Genomic DNA, 19192 nt, shown 5'->3' with positions numbered 1-19192 from the left:
TATGTCCCTTCTAGCTACTGCCGCGTGTTTTTCCCTCTGGCTGCTGCGGCGTGTGTGTCCTCCTCCTGCTTTTCTTCTGCTAATGGCTGCTGTTCGTGTCTCTGTCTCGCTGCGCCTAGGCTTATATCACCTCCAGGAGGCGGAGAGCAGGGCCACGCCTCTTACGCAAAGATTAGGCGAGACGCTGGGAGCAGGCAATTAGTGCTGGAGAACACAAGCGCATACATTGTGTGCGTGGACGAGAAAATCACCTGAGTGTGCTTATGTCAATTAACCTCCTCGCTGCCGATGTGATCAGGCGCCATCCTGGCGCCACCAACATAGCACAGCCCCCAACACATAATGACTTAGTGCAGACACTTTTGTTATTAGATTTTTATTCCATGAATGTTAAGTATGTTAATTTGAAATAATCAGTGTTATTTTTAGAACTTATGCAGTTATACTCCATCAAACTTAAAAGGACAGATAAAAACAGAATCAATAAAAGATTCTTTGTCCATTTCTAAGGATTTCACCTATGGACTTGTTTGGTGGAAATACATATATTTAGGCAGAATAATTGGAATATTCTGATTAAAAATTTAGTGAAATATTTTGATATTTTATTCTCAGATATTCACAAATTTTCTGATGTACTCTATAATAGTTAAAAATCCTCCAAGTTTACATTCTTGAAGTTAGAAGACCAGTCCAAATCATAAACATGTCTTATCTTTATTCATTCACAAATATGTGAAAAATATGAAACTGTTATGATCTGGAGGAATCTAAGGACACATGATAACTAAATATATGATATCCTGAAGATGATCCTGGAACAGAAAAGAGAATATAATGTGAAAATTAAAGACATGTTAATAAAGTATGGAATTTAGTTAATTATAAAATTAGATAAAACTGAAAATGAACTGTCATACATACTTATTAGATAAGAGAAAAGTAATAAAATTTCTTCACCACTTCTTTGACTTATTTTTCAGAAGTTTCACGATTTTTTCTACATAGTCATTCTTTTTTTTTTTTAAGAACTAGGAAAGAAAATAATCACATCTTTTAAACTGTTTTGGTATGTTTTGGTATGGCTATATTATTGAAGTTTGTCAATACTGAGTATTGTTGAGTGTTGCATGTTGTGAAATCTCTTCCCTGGAAGATTTCTCTTTTTAGTATTCTTTTTATTCCATCACTTAGGACTATCACTCAGTTGTGTTTTTGAAACTCAGTAAGTAATAGAATCTTAAGAAATGCAGATGAAATGTAAAACTGAATTCATAGTTGTATTTCTGTGGGCGATGATTTTATACTCCTGATCTCAAAAGAAATGGTTTTAACATTTTATAAAGATGCAAATATATTAGCTTTATTCCTGAATCAAATTCACATTGAGTTTAATTCTCTTAGACAAAGTATATTGAAGATGTTTTAAATTCAGTTCTTATGAACACTGTATAAAAGGATATTTTTTCCTTGCTAGTTATTTTGTTTGTTTACTATTTTTATACCTTTTGGGGGTGTTATAAATGTGGAAGCCCTGTGTTTGGGTGTGAACTATGATAACATAAAAATGATGGCTAAGTACTAGATGTCATGCTGGCCTCCTGGAGCATCTTTTACCTCTTCCTGACAAAAATCAGGGAGAAATGAAAAAATATGAAAAATATGTAACAGAGTTAAGAGAAATGTAAAACGTTCACAATATCTAAAAAAAAAAAAATAGATGGAGTTGTATTATGGTAGAATATCATTTCCATTTCTGTGCTGCGATTTTAATGTAAGCATGAGAAACTGAACCTATATTTTTTCCTGTTTTGATTAGGATTTTTCCCAGTTTCTTCAGCTGCATACTATACATATCAAGGAACTGCTTTTCAAATTAAATGTTAATCATGACATTTTCATTGAGTAAGAAAGAATAATTTTCATAAGTATTTCTGTATTCAGGTCTTACTCCCAGGACTGTGTCCAGGAGCAAGTCTGGCAAAAACCTCCAAGTCTTGTTTTTCTTCATTGAAACAAGAAGATTAAATCAGTCTTTCTCTAAATCCTTCTCAAGTATTTATTATGTGCAAATATAAATCAGTATAGTATCCTACAGATGTTTTTACCTCCATTTATTGTTATTGATTTGTGACTGAGTATCACTGATTGTGATTATTATTATTGGGTATTTGTGACTGAGGGATGAAAATATATTTCTTAGAAATTTTAGCTGATTATAAATACTTGTGAAAAAGATGTTAACATTTTAAAGCTTTAGTTTATCTTTGTCCTCATTGTTAAGTGAAACCTGTTTTATCTGAGTTCTTAAATGTAGTTAGATTTGTTTAACAAATGTAGAACAGAACAGCTGATTTTTTGAGAAAATCTTTAGTATTTTAAAGTATTCCTTGAGATAGAGCCAGGACCTAGTGCCCTGGGTTTGGATTACTTATATGTGTCTTCAGTATTGAATTGTCAAAACAGAATAGTTAATAAATTCTTTATATGCAGTTATTATTTCCCAGTTTTTGAAAGAAAAGATTGCTAACATTGAAAAATTTACCACTGTTGTACTTAAATGACCAGTGTTCAGCTGAGGAGCACTTGATAAGCTTAATATGATTGCATAAATGAGAGAATCTTGTGTATTGTGTATTTTATTATTTTTTCTGCCTTAAAATGAAGAAAATGTATATGACAGAAACCATTTATCTGACTAGTTACAGCTTGAATTGGACTAATTTGGGAAAATAATAAAAATCAATGCATATTTCTTTTGCCTTTTAAAATTAATTTTATTCATATACCATAAAATTGTTTTCAAGTATACAGTAGTTGTTCTAGTATATTCACAAAGTTATACAACCGTCATCACTAATTCCAGAACATTTTTATCACTCCAAAACCAAATCCTATGTCCATTAGCAGTCATTCCCTAGCCCCTTAATCTTCTTTCTATGTCTATGAATTTTCTTTTTCAGACATTTTTATAAAGAGAATCACACTATATGTGGTCTTTTATGTCTGGCCCCTTCTACTTAGCATAATTCAAGGTTCCATCCATAGTACATAGTATATATTTGTGCTTCATTCCTTATAGAATTGAGAACTGTTTGCTTTATATAAACAATAAGATAATATGCAATAGTAGTTAAAAGAGTTTATTCAAAACTGTAGTAAAGTAGTATTTCTATATGAAAGAGTGCTAGTTTATTGCTGTAAGCTTTTAACCTGTTGTTACCATTTTATCTCCAGTTTAGATTTTGAAGAATGTGCTCACAAACTGCTAAAAATGGAGTTTCCTGAAAGTCAAACAGTATGTTAATACTCTTTTTTTTTTTTTCCAGTAGAAAGTTTATCTTGGTTATAAAAAATCTTTAAGGCAATTAATAGACTTTGTAAATTGAAATAGTAACTCAGTGCTAAATACTTATTTTTAAAATGTACATTTTCTACAATTTTCACATAATTCAAAACTCAGGAGTCCAGGGGGTTTTTCATGTATGCTACTCAATCCAGTGAATTAAACAGGACGTTTGGATGGTATATTGGGAAAATAGGAAGATTGTCCAAAAATGCCATACCTGATGTAGAATTTCTGAATTTTGCCTATAAATCAAGTTATAACTTAAATACGGTAGGAAATTTGATCCATCTTCCTTATGAACTAGTGCATTGTTTTATGGTAGAAATTATAAAGATCACACTGTTGCATTGCTCTAGATGGATACAGAAGAATCTTTTTTTTTTATTCATTAATTCATTGAACAAAAATATATTCAGCATATACTGTTTGTCCAACACTGCAAAGTATCAGGGATATAGGAATCCATAAAGTACATAAAGCCTGTTTTTAGCCCCAAGATACTCATTGTCTTTTTCCTTAGTGTATACTTCACTATTCAAAGTATCTGAACCCTAATGCCAAGGATAATAAAGATCAGATTGAATAGATTATCTTGTGTTTTTTTTTCCTGATTGCCTTTGCTTGTATATTGCTCTCTGCCTGTGTAGCTTTCTTGTCCTTGGAACCTGAACCAAAATTTGGTGGTTTTCATTTTTATACCTTGCTTTATAAATAGTAGATCCAGCATAGATGCTTCAGTAAATGTTTGGGTCTAGTAGGCTGTTCAGTTTCTAGCTCTTCTAGCTTTTCTTGATTATATGAGCCAAGTCACTATTAGATATAAGCTCTTTGTCTTAATGCTTTAAACATGATTCATTTTTAAAATGACTTAGTATAGAATTTTGAGCAAAATTTATTCCTTTGGAGTTAAAAAAAATTATTTCTTTCTTAGTTTGTTTAGCAATATATTAATAACAGTGTTCCTATTTGTACTCTGCCTTTCCTTCCATGTATATCATCCATGGAAGGAAATAAATATGTAAATTAACCCTTAAAATTATAATTGACACTGAAATTACTGTATGATCTTATTACATGATTTGAGGAATTAAGTCATAAATTTTATTACTATTAATCCACAGGGTAGTTATTCTAGAACCAACCTCAATATATTTTGAAGCATCTGAATACGTTTATTTTTAATCATTCAAAAGACTCTTAAGATGGCTATAATATTTAATTGAAATATTAAAATATTTAATTATTTATAAGCCATCAGGAACAAACTCTTAATTGCATTTAGCCTATGGAAGAAAATAATTTGTTTTGCAAGTAGTACTATTAGCAATGCTATTAGTATATTGTTATCTTTTATTGGTGAAAAGCCTGTTTAACTGCTTTATTATTGTAAAATTCAGCATTGGTAGGAAAAGTTTAAAGTAAATTTTAATATATCAAGTTAACATGGCGGAATTTGGGAAAGCCTCATAAATTTTCTGAACTATGTGAAATTTTTCACAACTCATTTATAAACATTTAATTGAGTTAACTTGTGACATTTTATTTTAAAAATCTAGCAATATAATGGCATTTGAAAGTAACTCCTGTGTTTTAAAGTGAGGAGTTTGAGTAGATTGTTTTGTGGCAGATTATCAGCTTCTAGAGCAGTACTGTCTAAAACATTTCATACTGTGAAGTCATTTAAATAGCCACAATGAGCTATAGAGTACCATGCTGGGCAGCACAATTCTGTAGCATATGTTCTGTGCTACTTCAGGGTTCCCTTCCTGTCTCTTCACCCTGAGACCTGCTCACCAGTCTCTAACACATAGATGTGTACAATAAATGCTTATTGACATATTTTTAGAATCTTTACAGTTTTATTTAGGTCACATCTGTATAGTTGAATTTGACAAAATGTCAAGATTGTTAACTGAAAATATAAAAATCAGTTGAAAGGATATACATTTTATTTTCATAGGTTTGTTTTCTATTTAAAGAAAGAAAATATATTCCAGTTACTGTATGTGGAAAAAAAAAAAGTATTTTAAACTTCATAATAAATGTTTTATGGAAAAGATATTTAGACAGTTCTATAGTAGTGGTCAGAGAATGAGTTTCTTCATCTGTGATATTGCTATGATCAATACATATTTCACTAGGATTATTTCAGGAATTAATAAATGACATTTATTAATTAAAATCTTTAACTATTTCAGTAGAAATATTTGTGATGATAGTATTTTCTGATCAGGGACTTGTTCATTAGATCAACAGAATTTCACAGAGAAGTTTTCAAGCCACTAAATAGCTGATTGGATGGGTCTATTCCAGCTATTTTGGAATGATTTCACATGTTTATAGAGATCCATCTATAAAGATAGATCTGTATGCATAGCATTTATTTTGAGGCTAAAAAATTCAGCCATAGACATATTTTTTTCTTTGTTCTTCTAAATACATGTTTCCTATATCATCCAGAGGGTCATTTAAGTTAAAATTGAAGTTGTGCCCATTTGTGCTTCTGTAAAGACTCATCATGTTCTGCCTTTTACATATTACCTAGGTTTATTCCTTAACAATCGAATTTTTATCTTTGGGAGGTATATAACTGAATTGTTAAATATTGGGTTGGTGAGTTTATATTTTAAAATTTCTACTTCCTTTTAGTATACAGTATATTTAGCCCCTGCATGAGATAATTAATCTAATTCTCATAAACAGCTATAGGTGCTATCAGCTAGACTAGAGACTTATTTTAAAAATCCCTCAGTCTGTGTTTAGGCTTATAATTTCTAAAGTTTACAAAGTTGTAAAAGTTCTTTAAATTTATTTAGAAATGTAGGAAGTAATTATCAATATTAGTAAATTATAATTGAGCATAGATCCATTGTTTTTTAAATGGTTAACTTTTTTTTTTTTTTCCTAAATAGAAAGAACTGTGCAATATGATACTTGATTGCTGTGCCCAACAAAGAACATACGAGAAATTTTTTGGCTTACTGGCTGGGGTGAGTTCCAGCCTTGTTTTTCATCTCAGAATGTAATAGATGTACTAAGGGTCAGAATTTTGACCACAAATATAGTAAATTAATGATTCTGCCTCGTGGTCTGGTCTAATGTAACAACATATCTTTGCTAAAAGCAAATTGTTCTTTACTTCCTTGGGTTTCCCACTATCTTTATCTTCCTTCTTTCCCATTTCAGTTTTGCAGTGCCTTAACATTGTATATCATTCTTCCAGAACTTTTTGAAATTCTACATGCTTCATAACACTTTCTCTATAAAATATATAATGTCTTTTCAAAATTGCAGATCAGTTGATAAAGTCAAGAACATGTTCAGTCAGCACAGAAAATCATGATCTAAAGTAATTTTTAAATCCAAACTCATAGGGGTAGAAGTATATATTTTTAGTACACAAATGATTGTGTCTCAGATCAACTACATATCTAATTTTGTTTTAGCATATATAAATCCAGATAGCAGAATATATACATATATATGTATATATATATATATATATATATAAAAAACATCTTTTTTGAACATCATGTAACAGAAAGATGTAGTGATACTATCTTTTAAGATATACACAATATTTAGTTTTGATCAGTAAATTTAAGAATATTAACATGCTCATAATTGTATTGACATTCAGTTTTGCTGGTATTAACATTTGATTTTTTTATTTATTAGCGATTTTGCATGCTAAAAAAGGAATACATGGAATCCTTTGAAAGCATATTCAAAGAGCAATATGATACAATCCATCGCTTGGAAACAAACAAATTGAGAAATGTTGCTAAGATGTTTGCTCACCTTTTATACACTGATTCACTTCCATGGAGTGTAAGTAGTTGGGTCAATATTTATACTGCTTTCCCAATCCCCTTTTATTCTCAAATATGTATGTTGTTCTCAAATATGTGACCATAGTTATCCTATTAGGAAGTATGCATTAAAATGAAATGGGATACTTTTACTCTGCTATCTTTGAACTTATGTTCATGTAACAAGGATTAAAGCAAAGTTAAATCATACACAAGTATAAGAAATAATGTTCTTGATGTACCTTAGTCCAAACAACAGTGTTTTCAATAGTGATGACAGAGTATTTCAAAGAAAATATTACATATTTTCATCTTCTGTGCACACACAATATTCACGCATACTCATATCACAAAGGAGAGACATGGACATATGTCCCCTATTTTGGTGGCACATGTATCTCTGAATTACTGTCCCTCTTTCCTGAGAGAGTAAGTTTCCATGGCTCTTCTTGTTAGAACTTGAGAGAAATGATTGCGATAGCAAACTTTGTTCTTTTAAGCAGACATTGACATTGGGTAAGGAATAGGGAGGAGATCCTGTAGTCATATAACAAGAAAAGATATCCTTGATGAGGAAATGTACACTGAATTGGAATTTGAATGTCTTCATTAAGCTGGTATTTATTTTGTACAGTAATTGTTCATTCACCACCATCATTTAGCTACCAGCAACGGTCCTGTCACAAGAGATGCTAATCAATCAAAATGAATTAGGTATATCCCAGCTTTCTGCAGAGCTACCATATAATAAAAAAGGGAGATATATCCATGGCAATGATATAAAATTCAAAGTGGTAAATTATTTTAAAAAGACAAGCTACTAAAGGAATTTTAAAAAGAATAAAGAAATTATATCCAGTGTGAAAGAGAGGAGCATCACATAATAGAATAACATAACAGTAGAATGAGGCAACACGGATCTTAAAACATTGGATAACTTTTGTGGTACCTTACATACTAAGAATATGTAGCTATGTTAGTAGACATTTGTAAGCCAACCCAGCAGCCTAATCATAGTAATTTTTTACTTCCTTATTTCCCAGTTTGAGAAAATAAAATCAAGTTTTAAACAGTTGACTAACAAATGAACTCCTGGAAGATGTAACCCATAAAAACTGGAGATTACTTTCCTTTTTATTTGCCCTAACGTATCTCTTTATGAGTTTCAGTTTTTAAGCTGCAATCTTAGTGTTCAGAATATACCATCATTCTTCCTGTCATTACTTTTATTGTGTATTATACGTGCTGTACAAAACTATGGCCTTATGCTCTTAGAGGCAGTTTGCCCCACACCTTCATATATACCACATTTTGATAAGTGAAGTTTAGGAGCTAGTAGTGATCCTTGCTTCAACATTATATGCTCAAGCAGCATAACTTCCCTGCTATAAAAAGCACATTACACAAGAAAGAAAATGAAATCTATTTCTGCAGCATCTTAACATTTAAAAATTAGTATAGAGAAGTAGTCTTAACTTTGCCAAGAAATAATACATGTCAGCATAAGAGAAGATATTCAGATATAATTATGGTTGAAGATGAAAATAAATCATAATTTCAAGAGAGGCTTAAATTTATTGGTCACTTTGTCCTGCCTTTTGAAAACCAATAAAATTGGTTTAAAAACGAATAAAGGTAATAAAATTATCTATTTTTATTTTAATTTTCAGGTTCTAGAATGTATAAAACTGAGTGAAGAAACCACTACATCATCTAGTAGAATTTTTGTCAAAATATTTTTCCAGGAACTGTGTGAATACATGGGTCTTCCTAAACTTAATGCAAGATTAAAGGATGAGTAAGTTAATCATTTAGTATGTTTTAGTCTTATTTCCTTTAAGGGGTTTTGCCCACTTTAGCAGACAGTCCACCTTTGACTATAAAAGAGTTAAGAGTTAATCCCCTTAGGACTTATCCATTTGTTTACTCTGAATGTGCTGGTGGTAGCATCATTTAATGATGTTTTTTTTAATTCAGGTGGTAAGAACACAGAATCAAGCCTCTTTTAATTTAGTTAGAATATACAAAATTGTTTTTACATGCTTACTGGAATTTTTCAATGATGAGAATTTACAGTTTTGTTTTCATTTTTATCCTAGCTTTGAGCTTTGAAATGATAATTAATATTTTGTTATGAATGAACTTTATATACAAATTAATATCAGTCAGGTAATTGTTCAGATTATTACATGAAACCAGGGTCTTGTTCCAGGATTATTAAGTAATCTGTCTCAACTTTCTTACTTCCTATTTGTTCACATTTCTCATTTTCTCTTAGGTCAACTGCTACTTCATTCACATTACCGACTCTGTCATTTGAATTTTCTCATTGACTACCTGCCAAATTCAGTAGTCTTTCTCAGTCTCATGCTCCTTCACTTCTCTGCCTCAGTTAGACTATTTGTTCATTGTGGCTCCTCTCTTTCTTCTCATTCTTCTTAGTCTTTGTCTCCTCCTCAGCCTGCATCTCCAGAGTTACAGTTCACCAAGGTCTACACTATGTTTTACAAGCTGTTTCTGAGCTACTCCTTCATCTTCTCATGGTTTTAGATATTTATTTCATGACTGTCTACTTTATCGGGCTCATTTATTCCCTCTTTAGCAAGTTGTTCTGTGGTCACACCAATATTGCCAAATTTGCTAAGCATGTCTGGCTCTTTCATGCTTCCTTACCTCTGTTTCTACTGCTGGCAGTCCCTCTCTGCTTGATCTGTCTAGCAGATGCTTAATCATTCTTATACTTTCTTTTTCTGTGAAACACCTTTTTCTGTGAAACATTTTTCCCTAACTCCATTGGGTTGTCATTCAATATGGCACTCATAACAAAATGTCCCACATCAAATTGTATTGTTTATGTTTTTCTGTTTGTTCCCCCTCTGTAGATATATGCAATCTTCATCCTTGATCTTTTTCTTTGTTGACTACTTCCCCACTTCCTTAATGCTTTGAAAAATGCTGTGTATGCATACAATGTATGTATAAAAACAATAGAAGTTTCTAAAATTTTATAAACTCAAACTAAAATATATATGCACACATAATGTTTGTATGGATATGTGTGTGTATTAGTATATGTATAAAAAAGTTTTTTAATCTTAATTGCATAATTATAGAAATTAAGCTTAGTAAATTATTACTTGGCCTATTCATTTCATTTAAATGGCATGTGATCTAACCTAATAAATGCATAAACTACTTACTTGATTATATTTCATCTACTAATTTAATATATAGATCGAAAAATGACTGTATCAGAATTTTGTATTTTTATTTGTTCTCTTCTATTAATACGTTTTTCTTTTTTTAGAACCCTGCAGCCATTCTTTGAAGGATTATTACCACGAGATAATCCAAGAAATACTCGGTTTGCCATCAACTTCTTTACTTCTATAGGTCTTGGAGGTTTAACGTAAGGATTATTTTCAGAATTTTATTTTCAGTTTACAAAATTATCTTACTATTGCCTTTGAGGCATAGTTTTAACAGATTATATTTCTAATTAGGGATGAACTGCGCGAGCATCTCAAAAATACACCAAAGGTCATTGTGGCACAAAAACCAGATGTTGAGCAAAATAAATCCTCCCTGACCTCTTCATCTTCAGCATCATCCTCTTCTGAGTCTGACTCCTCTGACTCTGATTCTGACAGCAGCGAGAGCAGTTCAGAGTCTTCCAGTGAGGAGAGTGACTCTTCATCCACCAGTAGTCAGAGTTCTGCCTCAGGTACTGAAACCCATTCATAATTTAGTTTGCTCTTTTCTAACAAGTGTACCTTTGGTGATATTCATAATGAGGGAAGAAAGTCATATATTTGCTTATTTTAGAGTTTGGTTGTTTAAAAGCCACAATTAATAATATAAATGATCATCTGTAACTATTGCCATCTATAGTGCCTTACAGCATTTATAATGCTGAAATTATATTTTGGAGTTCTCTTTAAAGAAGTGAAGATATTTCAATGGCAAGTAATTTATTTGAGAGTTGACTGAAATAGTAATGATTTCTATATAGGGGCTATCTTGATGTTTACACTATAGATTTTCACTTTTAATAATAAAGGTTTCGTCTTAGTAGTTAACAGGTATCACACATGTAGTACTACGTGAATTTTCATAGATCACATCCAAATAACAAGCACTCAGATCAAGAACAACCAGTATCTAGTAGTTCTTCTGGCTTATTCTTTCATCATGTTTTTGAAATTTATCCCTATGATTGCATTTATAGTTCATTCATTCCCTTTGGTGTGTAGTTTCCTACTCTGTGAATTGCCTCAATATATAATTTATCCTTTTTACTTAATGGACATTTAGATTTACAAATAATGTTCTCATGAATAGTCTTGTATGTATCTTTGATGACCATATGTGTATGCAGAGTCCCTGACTTACCATGATTCAACTTAAAATTTTTCAACTTTACAGTGATGCCAAAACTGTGAATTCAGTAGAAACTGTACTTCAAATTTTGAATTTTGATCGTTTTCCAGGTAGCAGTGTGTGGTGTAGTACTTCTTACAATGCCCAACTGTGGGTGAATTTAAGGGTTCTGAAGATGTTTAAGGTAGACTAAGCTGAGCTATGATGTTTGGTAGCTTAGGTATCTTAAATTCATTTTACAGTATTTCCAATTTACAATGGGTTTATCAAGACATAATCTCATTGTAAATTGAGTAGCACCTGTGAGCATCTGTGCACATTTCTTTTGGGTATGTACCTATAGATTGAATCACTGTTGGAGAATGTGCATTTATTTGACTTTAGTAAATCCAGTTTTCTGATCTGTTTTTCTAAGTTATACTCCCACCAGCTGTGTATTGGCTATCTTTTCATTTTAGCCATTCTGGTGGATATGTAATGGTATTGCATTGTAGTTTTAGTTTTGATTGACATTTTCTTACTAATGAAATTACTAATGAAATACTAATGAAATTTAGTATCACTTTATTTTTTATTGACTATCTGAATATTTTTGTTTTTGTTAAATGACTACTCGTTATTTCTACTGATTTGCAGAGTTCCTTCTCTGTTCTGGATATGGATATATATATATATATACATACATATATATATATATATATATACACACACACACATATATATATAATCTCCAATAACTAGCCCCATTCTTGTTTCTCCAGCCCTGTGAGGCTTCCAGAACCCTGCTGTCTTTCTGTCTCTTCCTTTAGCAGCAGCCCTGAATCAGCAGATGCTCCCAGGGGGAAAGTGACTGTAGAATGTCAACTTACTTCTCTTATGCTTCTGTGTTTTCCTCTAGTTTGACCCTACTAGTCCTCATTTCTTCCCAGGTTCCCTGATGCCTTTTACTGTTTCAGCTTCTCATTTTGCATTATTTTAGCCTTATAGATAAATCTAAACAGTACAGAGAATCTGCATCTAACTCACCCTATGGTTAACTTCTGACATTATCATAGTTACCAACTGAACTATGGAAATTAACCTTGGAATATTATTAAAATATTGCCAACCAAACTGCAAATCTTATTTGAATGTCACCAGAGGTAAAGATGTAGATAAACTGATGAGAAACCACCAAAGTGGTGTTCATTTTCTTCTTTCAGGACCCTACTTTGCAGTTGATTGCATTCTTTTCAATCTTCTCTAACCACCCAGACTTTTTGTGTTTATTGGATTTGACACTTATGAAACCCTCTGGTCATTTATTTTATAGTCCCTCAAAATAGATAGTCTGTTTTCTCATGATTAGAATGAGAGTAGGCATCTTTGGCAAGGCTACTATAGAAATGGTGTATTCTTTTTCATATATCTTGTCAAAGGGTTTATAATATTGGTGTTTTATTTTTGGTGACATTAACCTTGATTGCTGAATAGAGATGATGTCCACTAGATGTCTTCACAGAAACTATTTTTCTCTATTAAATTAATATTTTATAGGGAAGTGATTTAATACTATGCAAATCTCTCTTCAGCTTTCACTCACTAATTTTGGCAACCATTTTTGGATCTTGTCTCCAATGCCTATTACTGTGCTTTTGCCTAATGATGATTTTTTCCCATTTATCTTTTATTTTTCTACATTTAGTAATTGGATTTGTTGTGTAAGAAAGAGTTGTACTTGTTCCCATTTTTATTTTTTTTCTTCAACCACATTTTTAGATCAGTATGGACTCATGCATATTTGTCTTAATCTATGGATTTAAGTCCAGTACTCTTACTTAATTTTGTTCAAATCATGTCACCTTTGGAATTAAGAGTTCCTTCTGTTATAGGATCATAAGTTGCTGCAGATCTTCAGTGCCTTTAAATGGAAGGTTTAAAAAATTTGTCTGGTATTTTTTAATTGTTTTCAGCAGGAGCACATACCTTCCTGCAGTCTTCTTTATCCTACTTGGAAATGGAAATGCTGTAGTGAAATATGTTTTCAAAGTTTAATTCTGGTTCATATTTTCTGAAAAAGTCTGTTTTGTTTTACCCAAGATCAGCTCTGCTTTCTTGCATTAGTGATTTGGTTGGGAATTGTCTACTTATCTAAAATGCATGTTATTTTTTATTTTGTGTAGGGGTGCATGCGCCTGTGTGTTTTCAGGCCATATATCAGAGAGGTAGCACTTATCCCTGTAGCTTTAGATGGGAAGGCTAATCTTTATTCTCTTGTTCCCTAGCTTATTACATTTCAGAGTGTTTGACATACTATATGACATCCAGAATTGTGGGGCTCTCAGTGTTTTGTATTATTAGAGCAGGATTTCATTTGCCAGTAGGAACTTTTATTTTTGAATAGAAATATACAAACACTGTTCATTTAACATTTCCCTCTTTTAATTCTCCAAAATTTATTTCATAGTCTCTGTTTTGAGAACAGATGATAACACAGCATGAATTGCTACAATAAGAAAGCTTACTGGTTCAATGTTAATTTGCCTTACCATATAATTATAGTAGAGAACTTTGTTATATTAATAAAATATTTAATAGCATAAAAGCAGTATGAACTGCCCTCACATTAGATAGAAAATTATAAAGCAAACATAGCAGAGGGAGAGGAGATTGCATACCATTACGTGGCTGGGTTTCAGCGTCAGCAGAGCCCTGGGAATGGTATAGAGCAGCATCAGGGGATGTTGATTTAGCACAGGGCCAGATGGTGTCTGCTGGGGTAGCTGCAGATCAGCTGAGCTGTTTGATAGGAACCAGAGAAATAAGTCCTTAGTGGTAAACCAACTGTGTGCCAAGGATAGGCATTTGTTTTAGCCAGATTTGGGTAGACTTTGAGCAAGAATAGGCAATTTTCTGCCATGTTTTCTTCTTTCTGTATACATATGAATTTTTGAAAGAAATTTTAGTCATCTCAGCACTTTTATGTACCCAAATTAACACAGATAAGGTGATTGAATTTTCTTTACAGCTTAAATAGTAAGTTGTTTCACTGTATTTATATTTGTGATTATGGCAGTAAAATTGAATTATTCAAGAGTTTTTAGAAGAGTGTTTTCAGAAACCAAGTCTTTGTAGTTTTCATGAAGGCTACAATTGTATATCTAACATAACATAGCGCTTTTCTGGGGTGTACCTATGCTTCTCTGATAGCACCAAAAAGAGCTGTTTTTTTTTTTTTTCATAGAAAAAAGTTTTATTTGAAAAACATTGATGTTGTTAAATAAGCCCAGTTGTACCACTACTTTCACCTTTAGGAAGTCATGTTGTTAGTGAATGTGATCATTGTATTTATGTACTAGACTTGCCATAATATTTCATATGACATAATGCACATGGGCTGGAATTTCCATTTTGGTATAAAGTATGTGAGTGGAAATGTACCACTTCTAGTCACTTGCTAAAAATTCCTACAACGTTTGCTATAGTTAATTTAAAGTTCCTTACCGTCATGAGTATATAACAGTGATTTGATAAGTAATTGTGAGATATATGTTCTTAAAAATTATGTATCATGTGAATTATTATTTATCATCAGACTTTCTACTCAGTTTGACTTTGCTTCCAGTTATATGAATGAGAAACATTATGTATCAGTAAATCATATTGTTAAATTATGAACTAAGATTAAAGTAAAAGGTAACTATATTTCATTTTACCTTTGCAGCTAAAGATGTAAGAAAGAAGGGACAAGGGAAGACTAGAAGTAAAGAAGTAGATAAACCAATCAGGAACCAACAAACAAATGATAGGAGACAAGAAGAAAGAAGAGCAGAACAAAAGCACCAGGAATTAAGGACTGAGAGAGAAAGAAGGTCAGAAAAACACCGAAGTCAAAATTCAAGAGATCTGAATTGGAGAGATCCTGTAACAAAATATATGTCAGACAGAAGTATACATTCGGATGGAAATAGTTATAGTAGAATTGGAAATAACCGAGATGAGGACGTATACTTTGATTTGGAAAATAGACGTGGTGATCCAAAAAAGAAGAGAAGAGAGAGGAGAAATTCTTTTTCTGAAAATGAGAAACACAGACTCCTAAATCAGGACAGTGAAAATTTTAGAAGAAAAGATAGATCAAAGTCAAGGGAAAAGAATAGGAAACATTCAGGCTCTAAAAGTGATGAGGATAGGTATCAGAATGGCGCCGAGAGACGATGGGAAAAGTCTGGCAGATACTCCGAACATTCCAGAGAATCAAAGAAAAATCAGGACCGGCGAAGAGAGAAATCTCCAATGAGGCAAAAATGATTCTACAGAGTAACATAATCTGAACATGCCTTATATTCAGTTCAAGCGAAGTATTTTTTACACTTGATTAACAAACTTTATAGAGAACTCTTGTATAAAGTACTGGTTTGTATTTGTAAATTTTAAAAATGTTTTCATTTCAACATGTTTTATAATTGATATATCTCAAGACCCTCCACATAAAATTATTAGGAGAAAAGTCTCAACAGAAAGGGGATGTTAAGTCTTACTTATATTTTGTGAATAAAATGATCAAATGCTTATTGAATCAGTGATTTCTTTTCATTGACAAAGTAGTTTTTCTGATAATGTTTTTAATTACTTAAAAATTTTCTATAATTATGAGTGGCTTTTTGTTTCTAACTGAAGACCAAAATAGATGAATCATTTTAATTTAATAGGTTTGCTTTAGTAATGAAATGTTACAAACCTTTTACAAGTTACCACATTTTTTTTTTCAGAGTAGGGGATTTATTATAAGTTTCATATTATATCAAACAAATTAGGTAATGTGTAATTTTTTTCTGAAGTATTTTGGTGAAGCAGGGTATATGTTAGTCTTTAAACTGATGCATGGCTATATTATGTAAAATTGGTCTCTGTTTGGTGACAGTTCATTCTGAACTGCTACATATGTTAAATTGAAACTTACTTTTCTTAGCCCTGAAGTTATATCACTGGTGAGTGTAAGTGTATTTAATTTTTAATTTGGATTAATATGTCTTTGGAAAACATAGTCATGAGATATGCAAAAAACCTATGGTATAATTCCAAATTTTTTAAGAATTTTAAGGGTTCCCATCATTGTAACTTTTACTAATTAATATGTGACCATATTATTTATTACCATTGAAATAAAATATCTCCTCTGAGATCTTAGATTTGGTGATAACTATTTAACTATTTACTAACTGGACTTCTTGTGCTTCCTTACCTTAAAAGTAGATATGGTCCATTCTAGTTAATATCTGGGCTCAAACATAGTGGGGCCACCATCTTCCACCATCTTAGTATTAGATTCTAGGCTTACCCTGATTCAAAATGTCTTCCATTTTTTTAATTTAAAGCTTAGCATGGTTTTTCATAAAGTCCATGTAAATAAGCTTATGTGCTCCCTGAAAACATTAATTGGACGGGATAGCTTGGAAAAAGATTCTTTAGTGTTTCACTGCTGTGACAGTTGCCAGGTGGTGAATGTTCTCAGAAGGGACCATCACAGGCACAGTGCATTTCACAGAACTAGCTAAGCCGTTGGATTTGAGAAGCTTTTTGACTCTTAAGTACTAAAGGAGCGTTGATATAGATTAGAAATTTTAGTTTACTTTCTTCATTTTAACCTCACCTCATAAAACTTTTAAATGTAAAAAATAAGAACCTTTTTTTTTTTTTTTTTTTTACTTAAGACCTTAATCCTTATTTTGTATTTTTTTGAGACTGAATCTGCCTGAATTTTCCAGACTAACCTCAAATTTGCCATCCTCCTGCCTCAGTCTCTGAGTAACTGGGATTACAGGAATGTGCCACCATGCCTGAATTCCTTAAAAAACTATTGAAGGGAATTAATTTAAAAATATAACCAAAAATTAATTTTACTATATGCCCAGGTTTGTTCTATGTACTAGAGATAAAACAATGAACAAAAGTGAATTTTCCATCCTTGCAGGAAATATAGTTGGAAGAAGGAAAATGTGAAAGACAATAAATAAGTGGATGTGCAATATACCCAAGGGTAATAAATGCTGTAAGAAAAGCAAAGCAGAGAAAAGAGAGTGTGAGTGATTGCTTGGGGTGGGTGATGTTGGCCCAGAAATTTGGAGGAAGTGAGGCCTTGGGCATGTAGGTTACCATGGGAAGAATCTTCTATGCAGAGGAACAGCTAAAGTATGGATGTTTATTAATAGTAAATTTTGCCTGGAGATTTTTAACATTTTCTATTCTACTTTGAATTTTTTCCCCCTATTTATTTACTCTTGCAAAAGCAAGTAGCAGAGCACCTAACTACTACAGCTGAAGTATTTCAGTATAGTTGAGTCATATCAGGGTAAGATGAATAAGGAGCTAGGTTGAGGAACTGTGTTCTACCTTCATATTGCATTTCTACAGCATCAACTATGATGTGTTCACATGGACTTTTTGCCATCAGACAGGTCTTTTCATCTAAGTTCTTTTACACACAAGAAACTTGTTGCCTATGTTTGCTGTTCCTAATATTTTACACTATTTTTAGAATTAGCATTTCTTAAAGGTTGAATTTAGATACTTTGCATGCATTGTTCATTATTTTCAGTTACTCAACTTCCCTGCCTCCAAAGTTCCATCTGTCCTTGAAGCACCATACTTAGACCACTGCCCAACCAGCTCACTTGCTTTAATGTGCTATTTTAGGAATTCTTTCACCTCATCAAAACTTCTGATCCATTGACTTTGTTACCAGCTCACTCCACCACCATTTCTTCCCTTCCTTGTTCCATGGCCTAATTGTTTGGATGGATGAACAAACGAATCAACTAATTTAACTATTTCAAAACAACCCTATGAGAATTGGCATTGTCTCCCACTTCCAGGCCAATTTTTAACCCTGATCAGCTTCATTGCAAAACAGGTGTAAAAGAGGGATAAAACTGGAGAGAAGTGTTTATCAGCTTTGGCATCTAGCAGCTGTGTGATCCTAGAATTAATACTCCTCCCTCACTTTCAAATTCATCTGTAAAATTCTTATTGGGTCTGCCTTACATAGTTGTGATGATTAAATGAGATACTAAAGTCAAAAGGCCTAGACTAGTATATAACACACAATAGGCACTGAAGAAATAATTCCCCCCCCCCCCCCACGTACACACACTGCACAGCAAAGACTTAGAAGGAAATTCAGGCTCATTGACTGATTCATTATGAGTGCTTTCTTTCATCCCACCTAAAACAACACTTACTATAATTTCTTTAAAAATTGTATTATGATATCTACACAGAAAATGAGTGGATTTTCTAGAGTTTAGGTGTGACAGAGTAATTCTGTCACTTCTGTCATAGTACTTTTCCAGATGTAAATATATATCCTTTGAACTCAAGCAACCTGGTGCTTATACCATACCATTTACTTCACATTTCTCAACTGTGTTGTCAGGAAAAAGACATACTACTATAGCAGTATGTGCTGCTTATAGTTATGAGTGAATTTTGGATTCTTTAATGCCTCATTTACACTGTTCTTGATTTGACTTGACTGATTCCTTAAATTCATGGCTCCTTTTATGCCTCGTTTTATTTTAGAACCCTACTGCTTGTTTTCCAATCCAATTCTCACTTTTTCCAGTTTTTTCATTCTGTTCCATGTATGTTCCACAGAACGTCTCATCAGTCA

The 19192-nt window shown here is 32.2% G+C and overlaps 1 protein-coding gene across 3 annotated transcripts in view; it reads left to right on the top strand.

Annotated features, from left to right (window-relative positions):
• The window catches only part of CWC22 (CWC22 spliceosome associated protein homolog), a 63989-nt gene extending 47890 nt beyond the window's left edge, over positions 1-16099 (top strand). For all 3 annotated transcript variants that reach the window (XM_079132219.1, XM_079132221.1, XM_079132220.1), the window contains exons 14-20: positions 3238-3298; positions 6262-6339; positions 7028-7180; positions 8832-8959; positions 10469-10570; positions 10665-10885; positions 15245-16099. In XM_079132219.1, the coding sequence (XP_078988345.1) occupies positions 3238-3298; positions 6262-6339; positions 7028-7180; positions 8832-8959; positions 10469-10570; positions 10665-10885; positions 15245-15831 (1330 nt within the window). In that variant the 3' untranslated portion in view covers positions 15832-16099. The remainder of the gene's footprint in view (positions 1-3237; positions 3299-6261; positions 6340-7027; positions 7181-8831; positions 8960-10468; positions 10571-10664; positions 10886-15244) is intronic.
• Positions 16100-19192: the final 3093 nt, after the last annotated feature.

Source organism: Sciurus vulgaris (assembly GCF_902686455.1).
Source record: "Sciurus vulgaris genome assembly, chromosome: 3".
NCBI classification, from domain to species: Eukaryota; Metazoa; Chordata; class Mammalia; order Rodentia; family Sciuridae; genus Sciurus; species Sciurus vulgaris.
This window is presented reverse-complemented; position numbering and strand designations above follow the sequence as displayed.